This window comes from Acartia tonsa, chromosome 8 (assembly GCF_053477335.1).
Source record: "Acartia tonsa isolate MP-2025a chromosome 8, ASM5347733v1, whole genome shotgun sequence".
Classification (NCBI taxonomy): Eukaryota; Metazoa; Arthropoda; class Copepoda; order Calanoida; family Acartiidae; genus Acartia; species Acartia tonsa.
In genome coordinates this window covers 19,838,473-19,856,452 of record NC_137267.1, presented here as the reverse complement: position 1 = coordinate 19,856,452, position 17,980 = coordinate 19,838,473, and the positions used below count along the sequence as shown (strand labels likewise).

At 29.1% G+C, this 17,980-nt stretch overlaps 1 protein-coding gene across 3 annotated transcripts in view; it reads right to left on the bottom strand.

Moving 5' to 3' along the window:
• Positions 1 to 3,792: 3,792 nt before the first annotated feature.
• Positions 3,793 to 17,980, bottom strand: part of LOC145326193 (protein couch potato-like) — a 68,604-nt gene continuing 54,416 nt past the window's right edge. Inside the window, exons 3-7 of one of the 3 annotated variants that reach the window (XM_080169356.1) lie at positions 16,608 to 16,724; positions 13,456 to 13,597; positions 11,129 to 11,188; positions 7,901 to 8,062; positions 3,793 to 6,331 (exon numbers count right to left, since the gene is read on the bottom strand). In XM_080169356.1, the coding sequence (XP_080025482.1) occupies positions 7,914 to 8,062; positions 11,129 to 11,188; positions 13,456 to 13,597; positions 16,608 to 16,724 (468 nt within the window). In that variant the 3' untranslated portion in view covers positions 3,793 to 6,331; positions 7,901 to 7,913. The remainder of the gene's footprint in view (positions 6,332 to 7,900; positions 8,063 to 11,128; positions 11,189 to 13,455; positions 13,598 to 16,607; positions 16,725 to 17,980) is intronic. The other 2 variants (XM_080169357.1, XM_080169358.1) reach the window with 2 other exon arrangements.

The window sequence follows — 17,980 nt, the reverse complement described above, 5'->3', positions numbered from 1 at the left end:
ATAAAGGGGGTGGTAGGTTATGCTAAAATTCCGTAAAGGTGTGAGGTTTAAAACTTAGAAATAGTAGTAGAATGCAGGTATAAGATATAACCAACAAGCGAAATAAATATAAAATAATATTGGGGGGGGGGGGGGGCAAATGGATAAGTCGTCAATTTTATGATGTGTTGCCCCCCAATGACAGCTGAAAAACACGTATAGGTTTCGTGATTTATTTCCGAATTAATTTCATTGTTGGAATAAGCTGAGTAGAACGATAATATGAATTATGTACCTATTCCTTAAACTGTTTTTAACCTATTTTTAAAACGTATATAAAAAATATACTATGACACCAGTAGAATGAGACTGCAGAGCCTAAATTTGAATTAAGTCCCCAATAAACTTTTTTGGGGGGATTTAAATATTAATTTTTACTGTTGCCGTGATCATTTTGACCGAACCAAAATTTTTTTTTATTATTTGGGTAAAATTCGTAGCTTTTAGAGGGTTTGGCTTCAAAAATATTGTATTCTGGTATAGAGTAAAATTAGGCCTTATGATTTTACTATAAAAATTCACTAAAAAGTTAATTCTTTATAATATATCAACGAATTAACATTAACATGTTTGTGTTCTCTCACTTATTTTAAAAACATAAAAAATGGCTGTAAAGGGTTAAATGACAACAAATGTTTATGCAATACAACAAATTTATTTTTGTCACATATACAAATGTGTTATAAAATAAGATTATTCAAACTTATCTTTTAAATAATTTTAAAAAGTATGTATCTTTTATGTGTATGGTTTTCATTCTTTTCATTTTAATTAAATAAAAAATATTTAACTACATTGGAAATAAGTCACTTTGTGAAAACACTCTTTTTTTGAATTGTAAAGAATCATATAAAACAAGACTTCTTATTGGTTAGATTTCAGAATTATTTGTTTTATTGTAAATGTTAGATTTTTCAATGAAATCAATTGTTTTGGAAAAAAAAATATTTCCAATGAACAGAGTAATGTTTTTTTATTGTATCAATATAAAGTGAATTATATAAAAATGTTCTGTATGCCACAATATTACCCGAAGTAAAAAAAGAGCCTTTGCTTCAGTCAAAATGATTACAGCAACACTAAAAATTAATTTTTAAATCCCCCCAAAAAAGTTTATTGGGGACTTAATTCAAATTTGGGCTCTGCAGTCTGATTCTATGTCCTAGTATATTTTTGACCCCCGATTCAAAAATAGGTTAAAAACAGTTTAATGGATAGAACCAAAGACAAAAATTTATTTTTAGTGAATATTATCGTTCTACTACAGTTTTTAAGCCTTAAACCTTACACCTTTACGGAATTTTAGCACAACCTACCTCCCCCTTTATGCTGCTTTTAATTAGAAAGGAAGGTGACTATGACCTGTTTATTACTCTAGTCCCCCAAAAAATATAACAACGTTTTCTTATTCATATGCGTAATAATTTTTAGGACTTGATTGAATTTTCATTGGTTTGTTCACTAAAGTTTAGTTCAACCACTAATTTCAATCTACAAGTAGGTGATTTTGTGTATCATCTCTGGGGATGTACAACATTGTACATCCCAATTTATCGGCTACTGTCTTATCCCTTTAGATTTTGGCTTTTAATTTCTTTAATCTTAAACTTTCGTTTGTAACCTATACAATTTAATATAAAATATTTTTGATTGTTCTAATGCTATTGTGTCTATTATTGTGCCAATAGTATTGGAAAGTAATCAGTTGCACCATGAGAAAAAATAATAGATTATTCTTTAAAATATTAATTTCATTCATAAAATATTTTATAATTTTGGTAAGGAACTAAAGAAGTTATATTTGTATTTACTCGTTCGTCCAGTAATAAAATTAGGAATCTAAAGCAGTCTACAGCCACCATCAGCACGCGGGTAACATAATTGTCAAAATCAGCGGAACGGCTTTCATTGTTATCCAAAAAGATACCTCCTTATTCGCAGGCAGTCGTGTAACTTTCATACTAACCCATTAACTCAGTCTTAGTCGCAGCCGCGCTTTGAAAGAAGTTATAAGCCACTTGAAGCCTAAACCACCCCTAACCACTTGACGCCTAAAGCACCTAATTTTAAATTCATCCACACGAAGATGCATCAGCTGCTCAAAGCTTCTCTCTTATCAGCAGCCTTACGAAGCAGATTTTTAGCTGCTTTAGCTGAAATTCTAAATAAAATCGATTAGGCAAATCTGCAGTAGCATATGCATAGACGTCCAAGGGGGGGGGGGTAAAGGATTTATTACCCCCCCCCCCCCCCCAAAAAAAAAATAAAAAAAATGCCTCTATGAAATAAAGATTCCCCCCCCCCCCCCCAAAAAAAAATGAGTTTGGGGGTGCCAAAATTTTTTTCTTCAAAATTTTACCCCCCCCCCCCCTCCCAAATAAAAAAGCTTGGACGCCCCTGAGCATATGATATAACTGAATGGATTTTGGAAAAATGGCCTTTGTGTCAGCCGCAGCCATCAAAATTTTATTCAGCCGCAGCCGTAATCAACGTTGGTCAACTACATTATAATATGCCGCAGCCACAATTTATAATTCAGCCGTTGCTGCCGACACCTGATCTTAAAGAACAACTAATGGATGAGAAATTATGATAATCAAATTTACCCCTTCTGAATCTTTTGGAAACTGCTAGATTGAACCAACCTATTAAGATTTAATATATGTACTCAAAGTAATTTTGCCAGTGAATGAGAGCATTAGATTATTCAACTTTGGGTACCAGTCTACGCAAGGACGGCCAATGGGGGGGGGATTTGATTACCCTCCCAAAAAAAAGAATTTTTGAGTGCCCCAAAATTTTTAAGTTTGAATTTTTAAAATTTACACCACCACCCTCAAAAAAAAAGAATTAAAAAGCTTGGACGTCCTTACCTATTTGAAACAAATATTACCCCCCCCCCCCCCCCCAATAAATTAGGCACCCCCGAAATTTTGAATTTTTACCCCCCTCCAAATCATAAAGCTTGGACGCCATTGAGTCTGAGTCTAATGTCTCCTTTCCTACCTGAATGAAATAAACATTGCCATGTTTGAAGGTCTAAATTTTTAGGGAAGACTCGAACTTTTTTAAGGCCAGTGTTACTCCATAAAGAAAAATGTTCCAATAAAATCAGTTAATTTCCCTCGCGGCTTTACCGTAAATGATAGCGTGCCTGCTTGCTATCGGATATGTGTCGGGTTCAAGTCTGGTCCACACCGCGTCATACTAGAGACGGAAAGAGTGGTAACAACTGCTGCTAATGTCATAGTCGTGCAATTAAAGGGTTTGTTATCTTTTGTATGTTAGTTAACCTAATATCCAATAGTGGGCGTTAGAGTATGTCATCCCATTACGGATGGTGCCCTTGAAATCAAAGGATAATCTCGCCCCAGCGTTGTAATTACTTGGTAATACCCTCTTCCATAAAAACAAAGTACAACACGATCAACAGCTTTGTTTAAGTCAAAGCTACATAAATATAACTACTTCATGTCCCTAAACAAACAAAGGTTCATGTCCGCTAGCTAGTTGTCAAATTAGACTCAGTTCCTACTTCTGTTTTAAAGAACAAATTTTAGAACCTAAAACTGCTTTTAATTTAAAGAGGAAAATTAAAGATTAATGGAAAATATTTTATAAGTACCCATTTTCTCAAAACTCTAAAACCTCCTCAGAAATCATATTAAATTCAAAATGCGGTTCGTTAGATCTTTTGGTACAGACAGAAAAACATATTAAAGCTTTTACATCACTATAAGTAAAACACCGAAATAATAATCATTTTCACTTTATTTTTAATATTGGACCCCTAATATAAGTTAAGGAAATTTAAATGACAATTTTTTGTAGGGCAATTAATTAATTAATGATAGTAAAATTTCACAAAATTAATTTAAACACAAACATATTTCTGAAGGGTTATCTAATAACTAACCATTTCTGATTCTGACTAGTTAGGACATATTCTTCCAGATTTAGAAACTATATATGCTGCATATAAAACCTAAGTTTAGCTATTGTAATCAGTTAATAAATCAGAATTCCAAATTGCTTCATAATTCTTGATTAAAAATTGATTTTTCAGCCCACTTATTGAGTCTTATAACAAATTATCCACTAATAATTTAATACAGTAAGCAATCTAGAAAAAAAATAACAAATAAATTTTCACCAAAATTGTTTTTGGTGGTAAAAAAAATAATTTGGAATGTATCATAAAGTATGGAGAGTTGGGAATGATTAAATTTAAATGTCTATAAGTCCTTTTTGTTCAATTTTAGAAAAATCTAATTTTATTCTTTTTATACAATTAGAAATAGAACTATAGAAATATTGAACTAAATGCAAGGTTTAATTTTCTCCTCTAAGACTATTCGCTCCACAAATTAAGCTCTTTTTACAATAAACAATTATAATAAAATAAGTTTTATAGTTACAAGAAAGAAATTAGATTATACTTCTTTTAAAGGTTGTAACTATAATAAAATTAATATGATACAATTTAGGGTAATGATTTTCATTTCAATGATGTTAAAAAAGATTTTAAGTGAATGATTGAAATGATCAATAAAATTTTTTTAATATTAAGTTCTATTTTATATTTTAACATGAAATTGAAAATCATTTCAAAGGGACTAACAAGGTTTTTTATACAAATCAATAAAAATTCACAGCTTGAAAATTCAACTGAATGATATTTCTTATACTGGTAAATAATAGTATATTAATATTAATTAAAAATTAGTTAGTTTTATATGGATTTTTATATTACAAAAAAAACAAAGATATAGTTTTAATTTAGAATTATTTGATATGAACTTTTAAACTACATTAAGGCAATTGAGATATGATTTCTATTTTAAAATAAACCAGATATTTTTGAATTTCTAAATAAAAAAAATTGGGCAAGAAGTAATATTCTCAACAATAAATGAGATCCTTAATTTATTTTATAAAAAAAAGTTTAGATTCAAAATAAGGGTTAATTTTTTTGTTTTATACGAAATAAAAAAGAAAACTGCCCAAAATATAAAAGCTTTTAAATGACAAATATTACAGAATCAGTATAATTATAATAATAATAATAATTAAATACACTACACATTACATATTTTAATAATTATATAAACAAAGAAATTAATGTCAAAATATTTGGACTGATAATATTAATATTTAATAAATGTACAACATACATATCTCTCAAGTAATATTATTTTATCATGATGCTGATTTTTGTTTTGGACGGAATCTTTTTTAACATGAATCTTCCTAGGAACAAGGCATCTTTACACAATAAGGTTGCAAAAGTGCTCCCAAAAAGGATGAAAATTACAAAAGACAGAGATCTTTTGATACATTTTTACCTTTTGGGCACTTTTTACACCCTCATCTTTTTGACAAGATATCTTTGCTCAACGTTTTAAGTTCTTTTTTGGCCAACAATTTTAATTTTTTCTTTGGTCTCATTTGTATTATGCATTTTGGTCCTATAGAAAATATAAGACTATTTTTTTAAGTTTACCAAAGTTGATCTTTAAATGATTTTTTGTTCATGTTTTGAGGCACATTTTTCCATTGAATGTTTTTTTCTTAAGTTGGCTTTTTTCTTACCAGTTGAACAAAACCTTGTTACTTTACCAATTAAATCAAAATGTGGCAAAATTTTTAAATTCATTATTTGACCTTGCATAATTTATCGTTGTTTAAAGATGTATTTAGTCAAAAATCAAGATTTGTTTTTGTATATTTTTGCAATATTTTGATTTAATTTGCATGTAAAAGCTTTTTTATATCACATGTAAAGACTATAAGCTAAAATATCAGAGACATAGGAGCAAGTTATTTTAAAGGCATTAAAAAAGTACCATAAATACCGAAAAGGTACTAAAAAAGTATAATTTAATAACCTTTTAAACACTTTTTTTTAAAGAAAATAAGAGACTAAAATACAGTCTCTGTAAAATATGATAAATTGTCAAGCTCCTTTCAGATTTTGATTGAATCCCTATACAATTAGATCTTTGGTTTTCATTTGGTATGGTTAAACAATTCATTCTTAAGTTTATAATTCAATATAATTCTACCAGGAATTTTTTATTCAGATTAATTTAAGTATTATTTTATTCTTTTTAGTGATGTTTATATATCTTAATATTGATATACCTGAAAATTATCTGAATCATATCAAAGATATTAATAAAAAAAAACTCCTGGTTGATAATTTAGTGATTAAGTTGTGATGTAGGATAAATAGTTGTCAAGATTGTTGTTGGTTCTTGTCTCTACTCTATTCTTCTTTTCTTTCTCACACCTGATAATAAAAATAGAATTAATAATGAATAATTTGAAATCAGTTACCAAAAATGTATACAATTTTAATGGTTTATGTTCATTATATTGTATTTAAGTAAGATTGCATTTATAACCAGGAAGGAAGGGGACAATGGGATGATTATTACACTAGTCTCCAAAGTTTTATGAAATTAAAAAAAAATAATAATAAAAAGATAGAAAAAGTAGAAAGGTAGATAGATAATGTTGAAAGAAAACTTAATATCCAATTTATCCTACTCAGACATTCATAAAAGTCAATTTGCAAAAACTGTTCCTTTCATCTTTCACCTCCTAACCAAGCTATGCCAAAAAATTCAGTGATCTAAAGGGATAAGACAATGGCCCTTAAATTGATGTACATCCCCAATAATGATACACAATATTACTCCTTTTGTAAAGTAAATTTAGTGTTTGAAATATTTGAACACTCAACTTAATGCATAAACCAATCAATATTCACTAGTCCCCAAAATTGTTAAGTTAACGAATAAAAAAATGTTATTATAAAACTTTGGGGACTAGTGTGATAAACAGCCCATTATTCCTTCTTTCTTGGCAAAAAATTTGAAGATTTTCTGATAAAAGAGTTAACTTAAATACAATTTTTAATGTGAGTTTTTTATTACTTAATTTTGAAAAAATTTAAATGTTTCCTAATTTTTACTTTTTTGTTATTAAATTAATATAACAAGTTTTTCATTATTAGGGTGCCATAATTTTGTTAATAGAAGGTTCTCAGAGTATTTTTGACAGGGAGTGAGTGGACATTGGGCTGTTTACTACACTGCACTGGTCCCAAAATTGTATAATAACGTTATAAAATTCGTTGGCTTGACAACTTTGGCTTCTTTTATTGAATTAAGATTGGTTGGTTCATAAGACGAGTATCCAAACGTTTTAACTACTAATTATAATCTACAGGACGGGTAATTTTGTTTATCATTGAGGATGTACTGAACATCAATTTATTGGCCATTGTCTTATCCCTTTAGATCCCTGACTTTTTGACTATCAGGCAAATAAAAGTTTTAGACTATGCCATCTTGAAAAATGGATGTACTGTAAAGCTAAAACGTCGAAGCTTTATTTTCATGTCAATTTCATCCTCAATAAAACAAATAAATTTTTATGCTAGTAATTGATAGATAGATATTTATAAAAATAGATAGATTGACAATTATGCTAAATAAAACAAACAATAGTTTTGACAAGAGGTGTCAAATAGTATTTAAAGAAAAATGTTGCATTATTAAATTTTTAGTGTAAATATAATATGTTGAAAATTACAACAATATGAAAATTTATAGACAAAAAATTATATAGAAAAAGAAACATTTGGAATTAAAGAATAGGTAAAAATACATTTAAATCAATAGATAGATAGCCAGATAGATAAAAGATAAGTATTTAAGCCAGATGGATATATAGATAAAAAGATAGATGGATAGACAGATAGATTGATAGATAGATATATAAACATATTGATAGATAAAAGTCAGATGGATAGACACTGGACAGATGGATTTATTAATAGATAGTTAGTTACCTGGATCATCCTCCTAGAGGAAGGATCTAACAGGTAGTTGATGCTGTAGAGCTGGATGTAGCAGGGCCTGCTGCTGCAACTGTTGCAGCTGCTCAGCTCCCATCATGTTCAAGGGGTGGGGCCACAAGTCGGTGCCGTGAATGAACGCGGGGCTCAGCGCCTCTGCAATTAGATGTTATTGTTATTTTATTATTTTCTAATATTTTATGAAAAAAATACGGATCATGGAAAGAAAACGAAATAGCGGGTTTCGTCATATTTTTCACAGTGGCTTTTGATAGGTTATCTTAGGTTAGGTAAATGTTAATGATTACCCCACAGGGTTAGAAAATTGGCCCTACAGGGGCTAGAAATAGAAGAAGAAATTACCGTGATAATACAACGAAACCATATACTTCTTTTTTTCCATGATCCAAAAACACAAATAAGCAACATTATTTTACTTTTTATCATTAAGGTGCTTTTTTGCACCTTTTTTAGTATTATTGATCAGTATTTTGCTCCTAATTGTATAAAAAAGTTAATTTTCTAAATGATTTTTATGATAAATGTTTATTGCTTTCTAAACAAACTTTAATTGGTTAGTTCTTAAAATTATATAACAAAAATTTTACTATTTAAAATATAATTGCTTTTCAAAAGAAAGAAATAAACATTTATTACATAATCATCATTTAGTGGTATTGAAGATAGGTTTTTAAACCTCACCAAATAAACATTTTTTATTCCTACAATCATAAATATAAAGTGCTAAGGATTAGGCGTGGTGCAAAAAAATGAGGTAGCTGTCTATAGTGCCCTAGCAAATGAAGATTGAAGTCACTGCTTTTTGCCTACCTATTCTATTGACGTCAGGATATACCCTATACCCTACATCATTTTTTTAGGGGGTTTATTTCCCTCTTCCCTTTTTCTTTTCCTGTACTATGGTAGGCCAAAAGCGGTGACATCTATTCCCATTTTCCTAGGGCACTAAACACAGCTACCAAAATGAGCATGTGTAAATTTGTGTATTCTTAAAGTTTAGAAAATGGCATACAACAAAAAAGTGACTTTTTTTCATTAGTTGTGCAATGGTTAATAGGTGCATAGCTGCTTTAAAAGTGCTTCTTAATAGACCTAAAAAGTTAAATATTATCATAAAGGTAACATGATAAAACTAAAATGTTGTGTGTTTATTTGTTTTAAGAAATTTATTTGGTTTTGTAATGCTATGATAAATTTAGACAAATTGCTTCTTCATAAGAAAGAAAAACTAATACTTGATAGTGGCAAAAAACTACTCTTTTAACCATCTTGTAGTTTTTTGTTACTTTGAAGTAATTTTTAGCTAAAAAGTTTGGGTATAGTCCTTTCCACGACATCCCTCCATAAGGGGCGATTTGTCGTATTTTGAAAATGGCTTTTTATTTTATTTTTTTTTAGACAAACTATCCTTGTTTATTCAAAACAAAAAAGATTAAATTTATGTTAAATAAATTCTATATTAGGCTTCAGCTAATCTTATATTTTTTGCAAAATATTCTGAAAAAGAAGGAAACCTTATTGTCTTAATATTATTCTAAATTTAGCTAATCATGGATTAGAAATATATTTAGGATAAAAAGTTAAAATTGTACTTTTTGGACTTAAAATATAACATAATGAATGAGGGGCAAAGTGATGAGTAGCGCAGCTGTGCTACTCACAAATAGCCTTGCATGCACGCCTTATTAGTAGCGAAGCTGCTCTATAATTAACAATGTCAGTCAGTCTGTCCGTAAGAGACAATGTGGGGGAAACGTGATTTTCTCGGCTCCTATAAAAGATAGAAGGCTGAAACTTTTTGACAACATTTTCATCATTAAGTAGCAAAATCAACTATAAACATCCATGGCGGTCGGACTGCGTTTTAGCAGGTTTTTTTGGGGCTATTTTTATATTTTTTACATGATTTGTTGTGCTTCGCTACTTATCGATGCTGCATTAGAGTAAAACACTAGAGGGGGAAGTAGCAGAAAATAATTTAGAAGCAGACGAAAGAGGTCTTTGAAAAATAAAGGGAGGTAGTTGTCTATATATACATCTATACTATAAATCTGTTGATACTGCCATCCTTGTTAACATAAAAACTGCCACTCCCAAAATCTTTTATACAAACATATATAAAACACATTTTTCAACAAAAAAAAAAAAAATATACACATGTAAAAAATAAAAACTTTGTCTAAAATAATAAATGTATATATATACATATGTAGTATGATAATAAGCCTTATTAAAAGTGAAACATAATACACCACACAAGTGTATTTCAGATTTGCTCATATTATATTCATTTATATTTACAACTATAGAAGCAAAAGCAAAAAATACACACGGCTATAATTTATTCCCATATTTAAAACTTTTATTACCAACTCATAGTGTTGTTTATATTCCTAATTAATGGATTTTTAAGTTTAATATACCCCGATTTCCATTAAAATCTTTGAAGTTATCATTAACTATTAGTGTAGTGGTGTACACAGGGTTTTGTCAGGTGGGATGCAAAATGGGAAAGGTGGGTCAACCCAATTTCAATTTTAAAGGGGGTGTTGTTGATGACACCTCTCTACACCCCCCCCCCTTCCGCAGGCTTATGGTTGTATGCATTAAAAACTTCAATATAAAGTATTGTAATAAAAGTTTTATACACAGGAATACTTTTTATAGTGTAAATATTGATAGAATTACAACTGTAGTAACAAGAAGAACTAAAGCCATAAAAGGCAGAAATAAAAAGTTATGCAGATATAGAGAAATATAAAATATATGAATTGGACAAATATAGAAATATTGGTAAAACTGTTTCACTGAGCTAGGTTTCTTCATATGTCTTGGAGGAGGAGTTTAAAGTCAGTAATTTACTTTGAAATAACAGTAAGGTAGAAGAGCTTACCAATAGAAAAGTAAATGTTATTATGTTGTTTAAAACCCTTAGGAACATTCTTTAATAATGTTATTGGTATTTAATGTATGTCTTGTATCTGGGAATATGTTTAATATATTTCTAATTAGAACAAATATCATGTTACTTCCATTTTTAACCTTTTTGTCAAATAAAAACATATCATAAAAAAACTATTTGTGATAATATCTTTATATTTATGATTTTACTTATAAAATTATTTAACTATGAAGAAACCTAGCACAGTAAAAAAATTGCCAAACTTTTTTTTTTTGTAAAATCTAACATAATATAATTACCGTATGATTTTTCAACATTGGCAGAATTGTAGACTCCAGCCGCCCATAGGAGTTCTGCATCTTACAATAAAAATTATACATATAGACAATATTTGGTCAAGTTTTCACCAAGTTAATAAATGTATTATAATGTGTATACTTCACAAAAAATATGGTTCTTATGTAAAATTTAAAAAAAAATACTTTTGAATTTAATCTCATGGAAATGTTTGGGGTAAAACAACAAAAAGTAGATTTTATAAAGAATGAAAATATAGGAATATTTATTAAAGTGCACTTTTTAAAGACCCATTAAAATTGTTACAAAAATATTATTTACTGTTTTTTTCGTCAGATATGGGCAGAAAGGTAATGTTTTAGTAACTTTTAAGGCTGCTCAGCTGCCAATGGTTGGACGCACAGCCCCTAGACTCTAGTTATTAAAAATCAAGTAGAATTTAACAACCTTTATATGGGTTTAGTAGAAGGGAGAGAGGGGTGGGGATTATCCATCCCTGTTTAAATTTTAAGTACCAAACAAACACAAACTGTAATTATATCCCCCCCCCCCTCCTCATTTCAAAATAAGCTGGGACGTCCTTTTTTTTCTTCAAATTATAATGATTTTCATGTAAGCAGCCTTTAAAGTTACCGAAAAAACTAACTTCCTTTATAAATTCGACTACATCCAATTTTTGTTTACTTTTCCATGTTATCAAGTTTCCTGGAGGAAATATTGGTAAAACTATAATCTGATTAACAAAATGTATTTATGTCAAAATGTCTTTAAAACACATGTTAAGTAAATCAAGTTAGAATTATTATTATCTTATTTGTAATTTATATAAAATTTCCTTAACAATTAAACGGACTAAAATATTTAAAATTAACTTTTTTTTCGATAAATATAAACAATATCAAACAACGTTCATGCAAGGCTATGAAAACAAATGTCAAATAATTTTCAAACTTCCTAACATAAGACCTTTCTTTTCATGATATAAAAAAATGAAAAACAAATATTTGTAAGTAGAACAAAAGAAACTAACATAAACTGCTTAAAACCAACCTAAAGTGTAGAATGGGAAATACAGAAAGTACTAATATAAAATGAAAACTCACTATTCTGATAATAATTGTAAAGCATTATAGTACTAATCGTATTATATAAATCATATCAGGACATCATGCAACCTTAAGACTTTCTACAAAGATTAGTTTCCATAAAAAAATATTATAAACATGACAGGGATTTAGGGATTGGCTAATAAAATTATTGTGAAAGTTGCCATTTTAGTCAAATTATGAACTTTATGGATTTTAGGTTGTTTAAAGTATAATGGGTAAAAAATAATCTAGATACTTATCATACTTAAAGCTTTTGTACATATTATCCATGGTTATAATATCCGTGATAAACTGGTAAAACCCTATAACCCTGATTTATTGGGAAGGTTAATTAATTTCTTAAGTAACATTCATATATATAAACTATTATCTTCTTATAAAATAATAAATTTTCATGCTATAAAACTTAATAAATCAATGGATAAATTTCTTATTATGAAAGGACGCAGACAACAGTATCAAACCCTTTTATAACATCAAAAAATACAAAGCAGTATTAGAAAAAAGTGATCAAGTGATTTTGTGGATTTTAGTTTTTTCAAAGTTTTAACCTTTAAGTGAAGTGAATATATTTTTTTGTAGAAGTAAAATCTAATTTACTTTAAATAAAATACGGCTTCAGAAAAAAATCCATTGGGAATTTAATGGTTTAAGATCAGGTACCGCCTCCTTTAAAAGTTACTCTTCTTTATTTTTACTGAAGCCTAAACCATTTATCCATGATTAACTCCACTTTAAGGTTATTGCAATTTATTTGCAAAACAAAACAAAAAAAAATTCTGCATAGGATGACCTAGAGTTGCATACCATGATATCATCATCATACCCCTCACTACCATTACTATCCGCAACTTCATCAAAAGTAAAATCATTTCTTAACTCGGCATAAACAAAAATTGGTTTGTTTCTAAGTCAGTTTAAAAATGTTGTGCGAAAGGTTTGCGACAAAAATATTAAGGACACTCTTAAAAACAAATTTTAAAAAAACTATAAAAATTTTATAATACAATTCTTAAACTAAAAAGCAAGAATAGGGTATGTCATACTATGTAATTTTTCCCTTAGAGTGGCGATTTTAATGAAATTCTAATCAAAACAGCAACAAACCATCCTCATTCTTGCTCAATAGTGATCATTTCTTTTTAAAAGTGTCAGTGATATAAAAAAATGAAAATAAAAAAAAACACTAAAACAAAAATTATAAAAAACGTGCTACTTACGTCCGGTGAGTGGGTGCACTAATTGAGGCGGGCTAATCGTCTGGGGACTAACAACCGGTTTCGGTTTGGACACCTTAGTGTTGGACTTGGCAAACTCGAGTCGAATTGTCTGGGGCAAGTCAGGGTCAAACCTCACTCCTTGCTGCAATAAAGGGGTCATAATCAGCATCAACATTGCCAGGTTTTTTTTTATTTCATGACAATAAAGGGGAATGTAATTTAATGCAATTTATTTATAAAGACCTAAAACATCTTACACAGCCCTTTCTGTTTAATTTGCTTGGTTTATCAATGATATTTTGAAAATATTGGCCAAATATTCTTAACTATTAATACAGGGACGTCCAAGCTTTTTATTTTGAAGGGGTAAAATGAGGGGTTCCAAAGGTTTGAGGGGGAATTGATTTTTATTTATTTGAAGGGGGAAAAATGTTAAGGAGGGGTTATAAAGTTTGAGGGGGGGGGGGATAGGGTGAAATGCCCCTTAATCCCCATCCTTGAACGTTTCTGTATAAAAAAGTAGAATCTAGAAATTGAATTTACAGTGAAAGTCAATATTTCAACAACAACAAAAAAGTGGCCAACAAGTTCAAAATAATATTTAGTTCAATTTTAGAATATAACAAACAACAGTTTATTGATAAAAATTGCATTTGACTAATATTGCAATTTTTTTCCATAAGGTCATTTCCTTTGGATAGTTATGTAAGGTTAAGTTGTTTATTATACTCTAAAAATGATCCATTATGGTAATCTGGGCTTTGTTTAGGAAAGGTGGTCACTGCAGTACAAGTGTACATGTGCTAGGGTGCCAATTTGGGTGGCTAAAAAACAAATTGTGATTTTTGTAGATTCTTTTTGAGGATTTTTAACACTCTGTATGTCCTAGATTTGCGCTTTATAGATTGGATAGGGATGTTTGTTAATGAACAATTTATATAGAAAATTTCACTTTATGGCTGTATTTAAATAATCTATTGTTATATTAATATACTATAATCCTGTTTATGAAGTCAGAGAATTAATAAGGTTTCATTTGAGCTAAAGACAGAAAGGAAATCAAGTTTTTCTACTTTTGCTGACCATCACTCTGCATTTATAAGGCTTCATATACATTGACAAGATAAGATAGACAGACAAATTTAATTAAATATGCATGATTTAAAAAAAAAATTATTTTGTATCAGAATAGTTGCAAAGCAACGCTTTTTAGGGTTGCTAGCCATATACACAGGGACGTCCAAGGATGGGGGGGGGGGGCTAAAGTGGTGATTGCCCCCCCCCCCAGCAAATTTTACCCCCAGGGTAAAAATTTTGGGAGGGTAATTTTTTTTATATTTTACCCCCATCAAATAAGAATTACCCCCCTCTTCAAAATTTTTCAAAATAAAAAAAAGATTGAACATTCTTGCATATATATATTTTTATTTATTCAAATAAGATTCTAAAGGAAATGGCACCTCTAGAGTCAATTTCAAATATAAGTTAAATTTGATTGTTTTTGATAAAATTTAGAAATATCTGCATTGTATTTCAAACATAATGCATTTGACCTTGCAGCCGAGTATCTGAAGAAAAATTGCAATTTTGCATCTTCGATATTTTTATTTACAGTTTTTTTTTTAAATTATGTAACTTTGGGGCCTTTGGTAACAGTGAAAGAGCAGAACAACAATGACCTAATGTTTTCAGTTTTGTTTTAAGTGCCGCTACCTTTATTAACTAATTGCTGCATTTAAAGTTGTTGTGCGCTTTTGCAATTTATTTTTTGCAGTATCCTCGGATCATGATACGATATTGATTTTAGTAACTTTATTACAAGGTTTTAAACCAGGGATCTAAAGGGATAAGACAATGGCCGATACATTGATGTACACAAAATTATCGCTCCTGTAGATTAAAATTAGTGGTTGAAACGTTTGAACACTCAACTTAATTAACTAACCAATTAAAATTCACCAAAGTACCCAAAGTTGTAAAACCAACGAATAATAAAACGTTATAATAAAACTTTGGGAACAAGTGTAATAACTAGCCTATTTTCCTTCCTCTCTGGTTTTGACCATTTTAATGGATTATTAAACAATTAATCTTTTTTTAAATTTTGTGTTAACAAATTTTAAATTAACTATTATAAACAAAAAATATGTGGAATTACCCTATATGCAAAGTTGTTTGAAAAGTTTTAAACTTTTAGGAAACATTTGAATGTTTTATAAGGTTATCCTTTTCAACTTTTACATAAAAGAAAGAATTATACACGAATGAAATTTAATTCTTTAACCTATGGCATAACTAAGCTATATATATTTATGATTTGTTAAACTTACTCTTTACTATTGTATTGTAAAGATATTTTAAAAAGAAATAAAAACAAGAAAAGCTTTCTATTTGTGTTTTGATAAAATAGAATTGAAAGGATATTATTATTATTATTCCTCAAAGTTGAGGGAAACAGAAGTAGAAAATTGCAGGGATCTAAAGGGGTAAGACAATGGGCGGTTAATTTATGTACATCCCAAGTGATTATACACAAAAATATAGAACACAATTAGTAGTTCAAACGTTTTGACCCCAACCTAATGAACCAACAAATCAAAATTCAATAATAGTCACCATAGTTCTAAAGCCAACGAATAAGAAAACATTATTATAAAACTTTGGTTACCAGTATAACAAACAGCCCAATATCCCCTCCCTCCCTGAGAAAATTGACATTATATATTGACAAAATTCAGACAAACACCATTTTATTTTATATTTTCTCCTTAGAAAAAAGGAATTTTGATAGAATAGGAAATATATAGCCAATTTTATACCACAAAAATTTGTTTTATTAATGTACAATAGATTATTTAAATACAGCCATTGATCATAAGATGTAAAGCATATTTTTATATAAAAAATATTAAATGAGGTTGGGAAAGGCAAAAAGGTTTTGAAAGGGATGTGCGCAATCTTATAATTTTTATTAGCTTTTATATACCCCGAGAGTTACTCTAATTCAAATAATTAGTTCCCTTTAATTTAACTTTTGGTTTAACTTTAAATCAGAGTTACTCCTATTAACTGCTACTGTATATATATCAAGTGTACTATAGCGCCAGCAAATTAAGTGTTGAAAAAGTGAACTATATATAATAGAAATTTACCTGCAAGTCTTGTTTGGCGGCCTCTGCGCCAGCGCGAGTAGAGAAGGTGACAAAGCCGACTGGGCTGGCTGTCTTCCCGTTCTTGCTGGTCACCTTCAGAAGGGAGCCCTCATAGCCCTGAAAAATAGATTTTTTGTTAATTTTTTAAAAATAATTTCAGTTTCTTATACTAATGTCAAACGTTGACTATGTCCAGAGAGAGAGGGGACAATGGGCTGTTTATTACACTAGTCCCCAAAGTTTTTTAATAACTTTTGGGACTTTTCATGAATTTTGATTGATTCATTCATTAAGTTCATTGTCTTACATTTCAACCCTTAATATTAATTTACAGAATATAGAATTTTGTGTACCATCATTGGGATTTATATTATTTCATTGACCATTATCTTATCCCCTCAGATCTCTGGGTTATGTCAGCAGTAACTTATAGTAACACGTAAAATTATAGTTAACACAATAATTTTTTTTTGTGGAACAAAATATATTTTTGATTTCATATTTCAATTGTTTTAAAAATATTAAGAATTTTGTAAAATAAATAACACTTGCTTCCTACAGACAAAAAAAATCCAAGTGTTATTTTTTTCAGATAATACCTTTCACCACGTTTTTCCAGCCCTTATAATTCTATACATATAAGAATAGTTCTCACTTAATTATTGATATAACAAAATGTAAAAAAGTAATTACAAAGTAGTTGTATAACCCCAAAGTATTTGAGAGATAAGACAATGAAAGTTAAATTTATGTACGCTTCAAATAATGATCAACATTTACTCTTCCTTCCTAATGAAGATTAAAATTTTTAATGAAAAGTTTAGAACTTTAGAGACTGCAAGTTTGTCCCCAAAGTTTTAAAGCCATATAGAAGTGGTTTAATGGAAAATTAATTAAAATTTCATTCTGTCTTTGCTAACCTCCGCTTCAAAGAAACAAAGGAAAAATTCTTTTTGCTGAATATGAAATATCACCAATTATCTTCAATTAACCTATCACTGTGAGCTATTATACAGAAAACGTACTCTGATTCAGTTTCTTTCTCTTTACCATGAAAATTACTCATCCATCCATTTACTTTAAAAGTGCTTCATCCTTTACAATCTAACATTTTCTTTTTAACTTGTGCAGCTACTCTATAACTTGTGATTCAAAGCCTTATTACAATACTTTTTATCTACATAGGGGTAATTTTGTTTAATATTATTGTGGATTTACATACATTAAACCCAATGTCTTATCTCTACAGATATACCTTTGAATATAATCATTCTTTTTTCCCCTTTTTTTAGAACACTTTAATTAATCAGAATTTTTTAAAACACTAAAGGTACATTAAAATAAGGGATTAATTAGTATCAATTTTGTTCAAT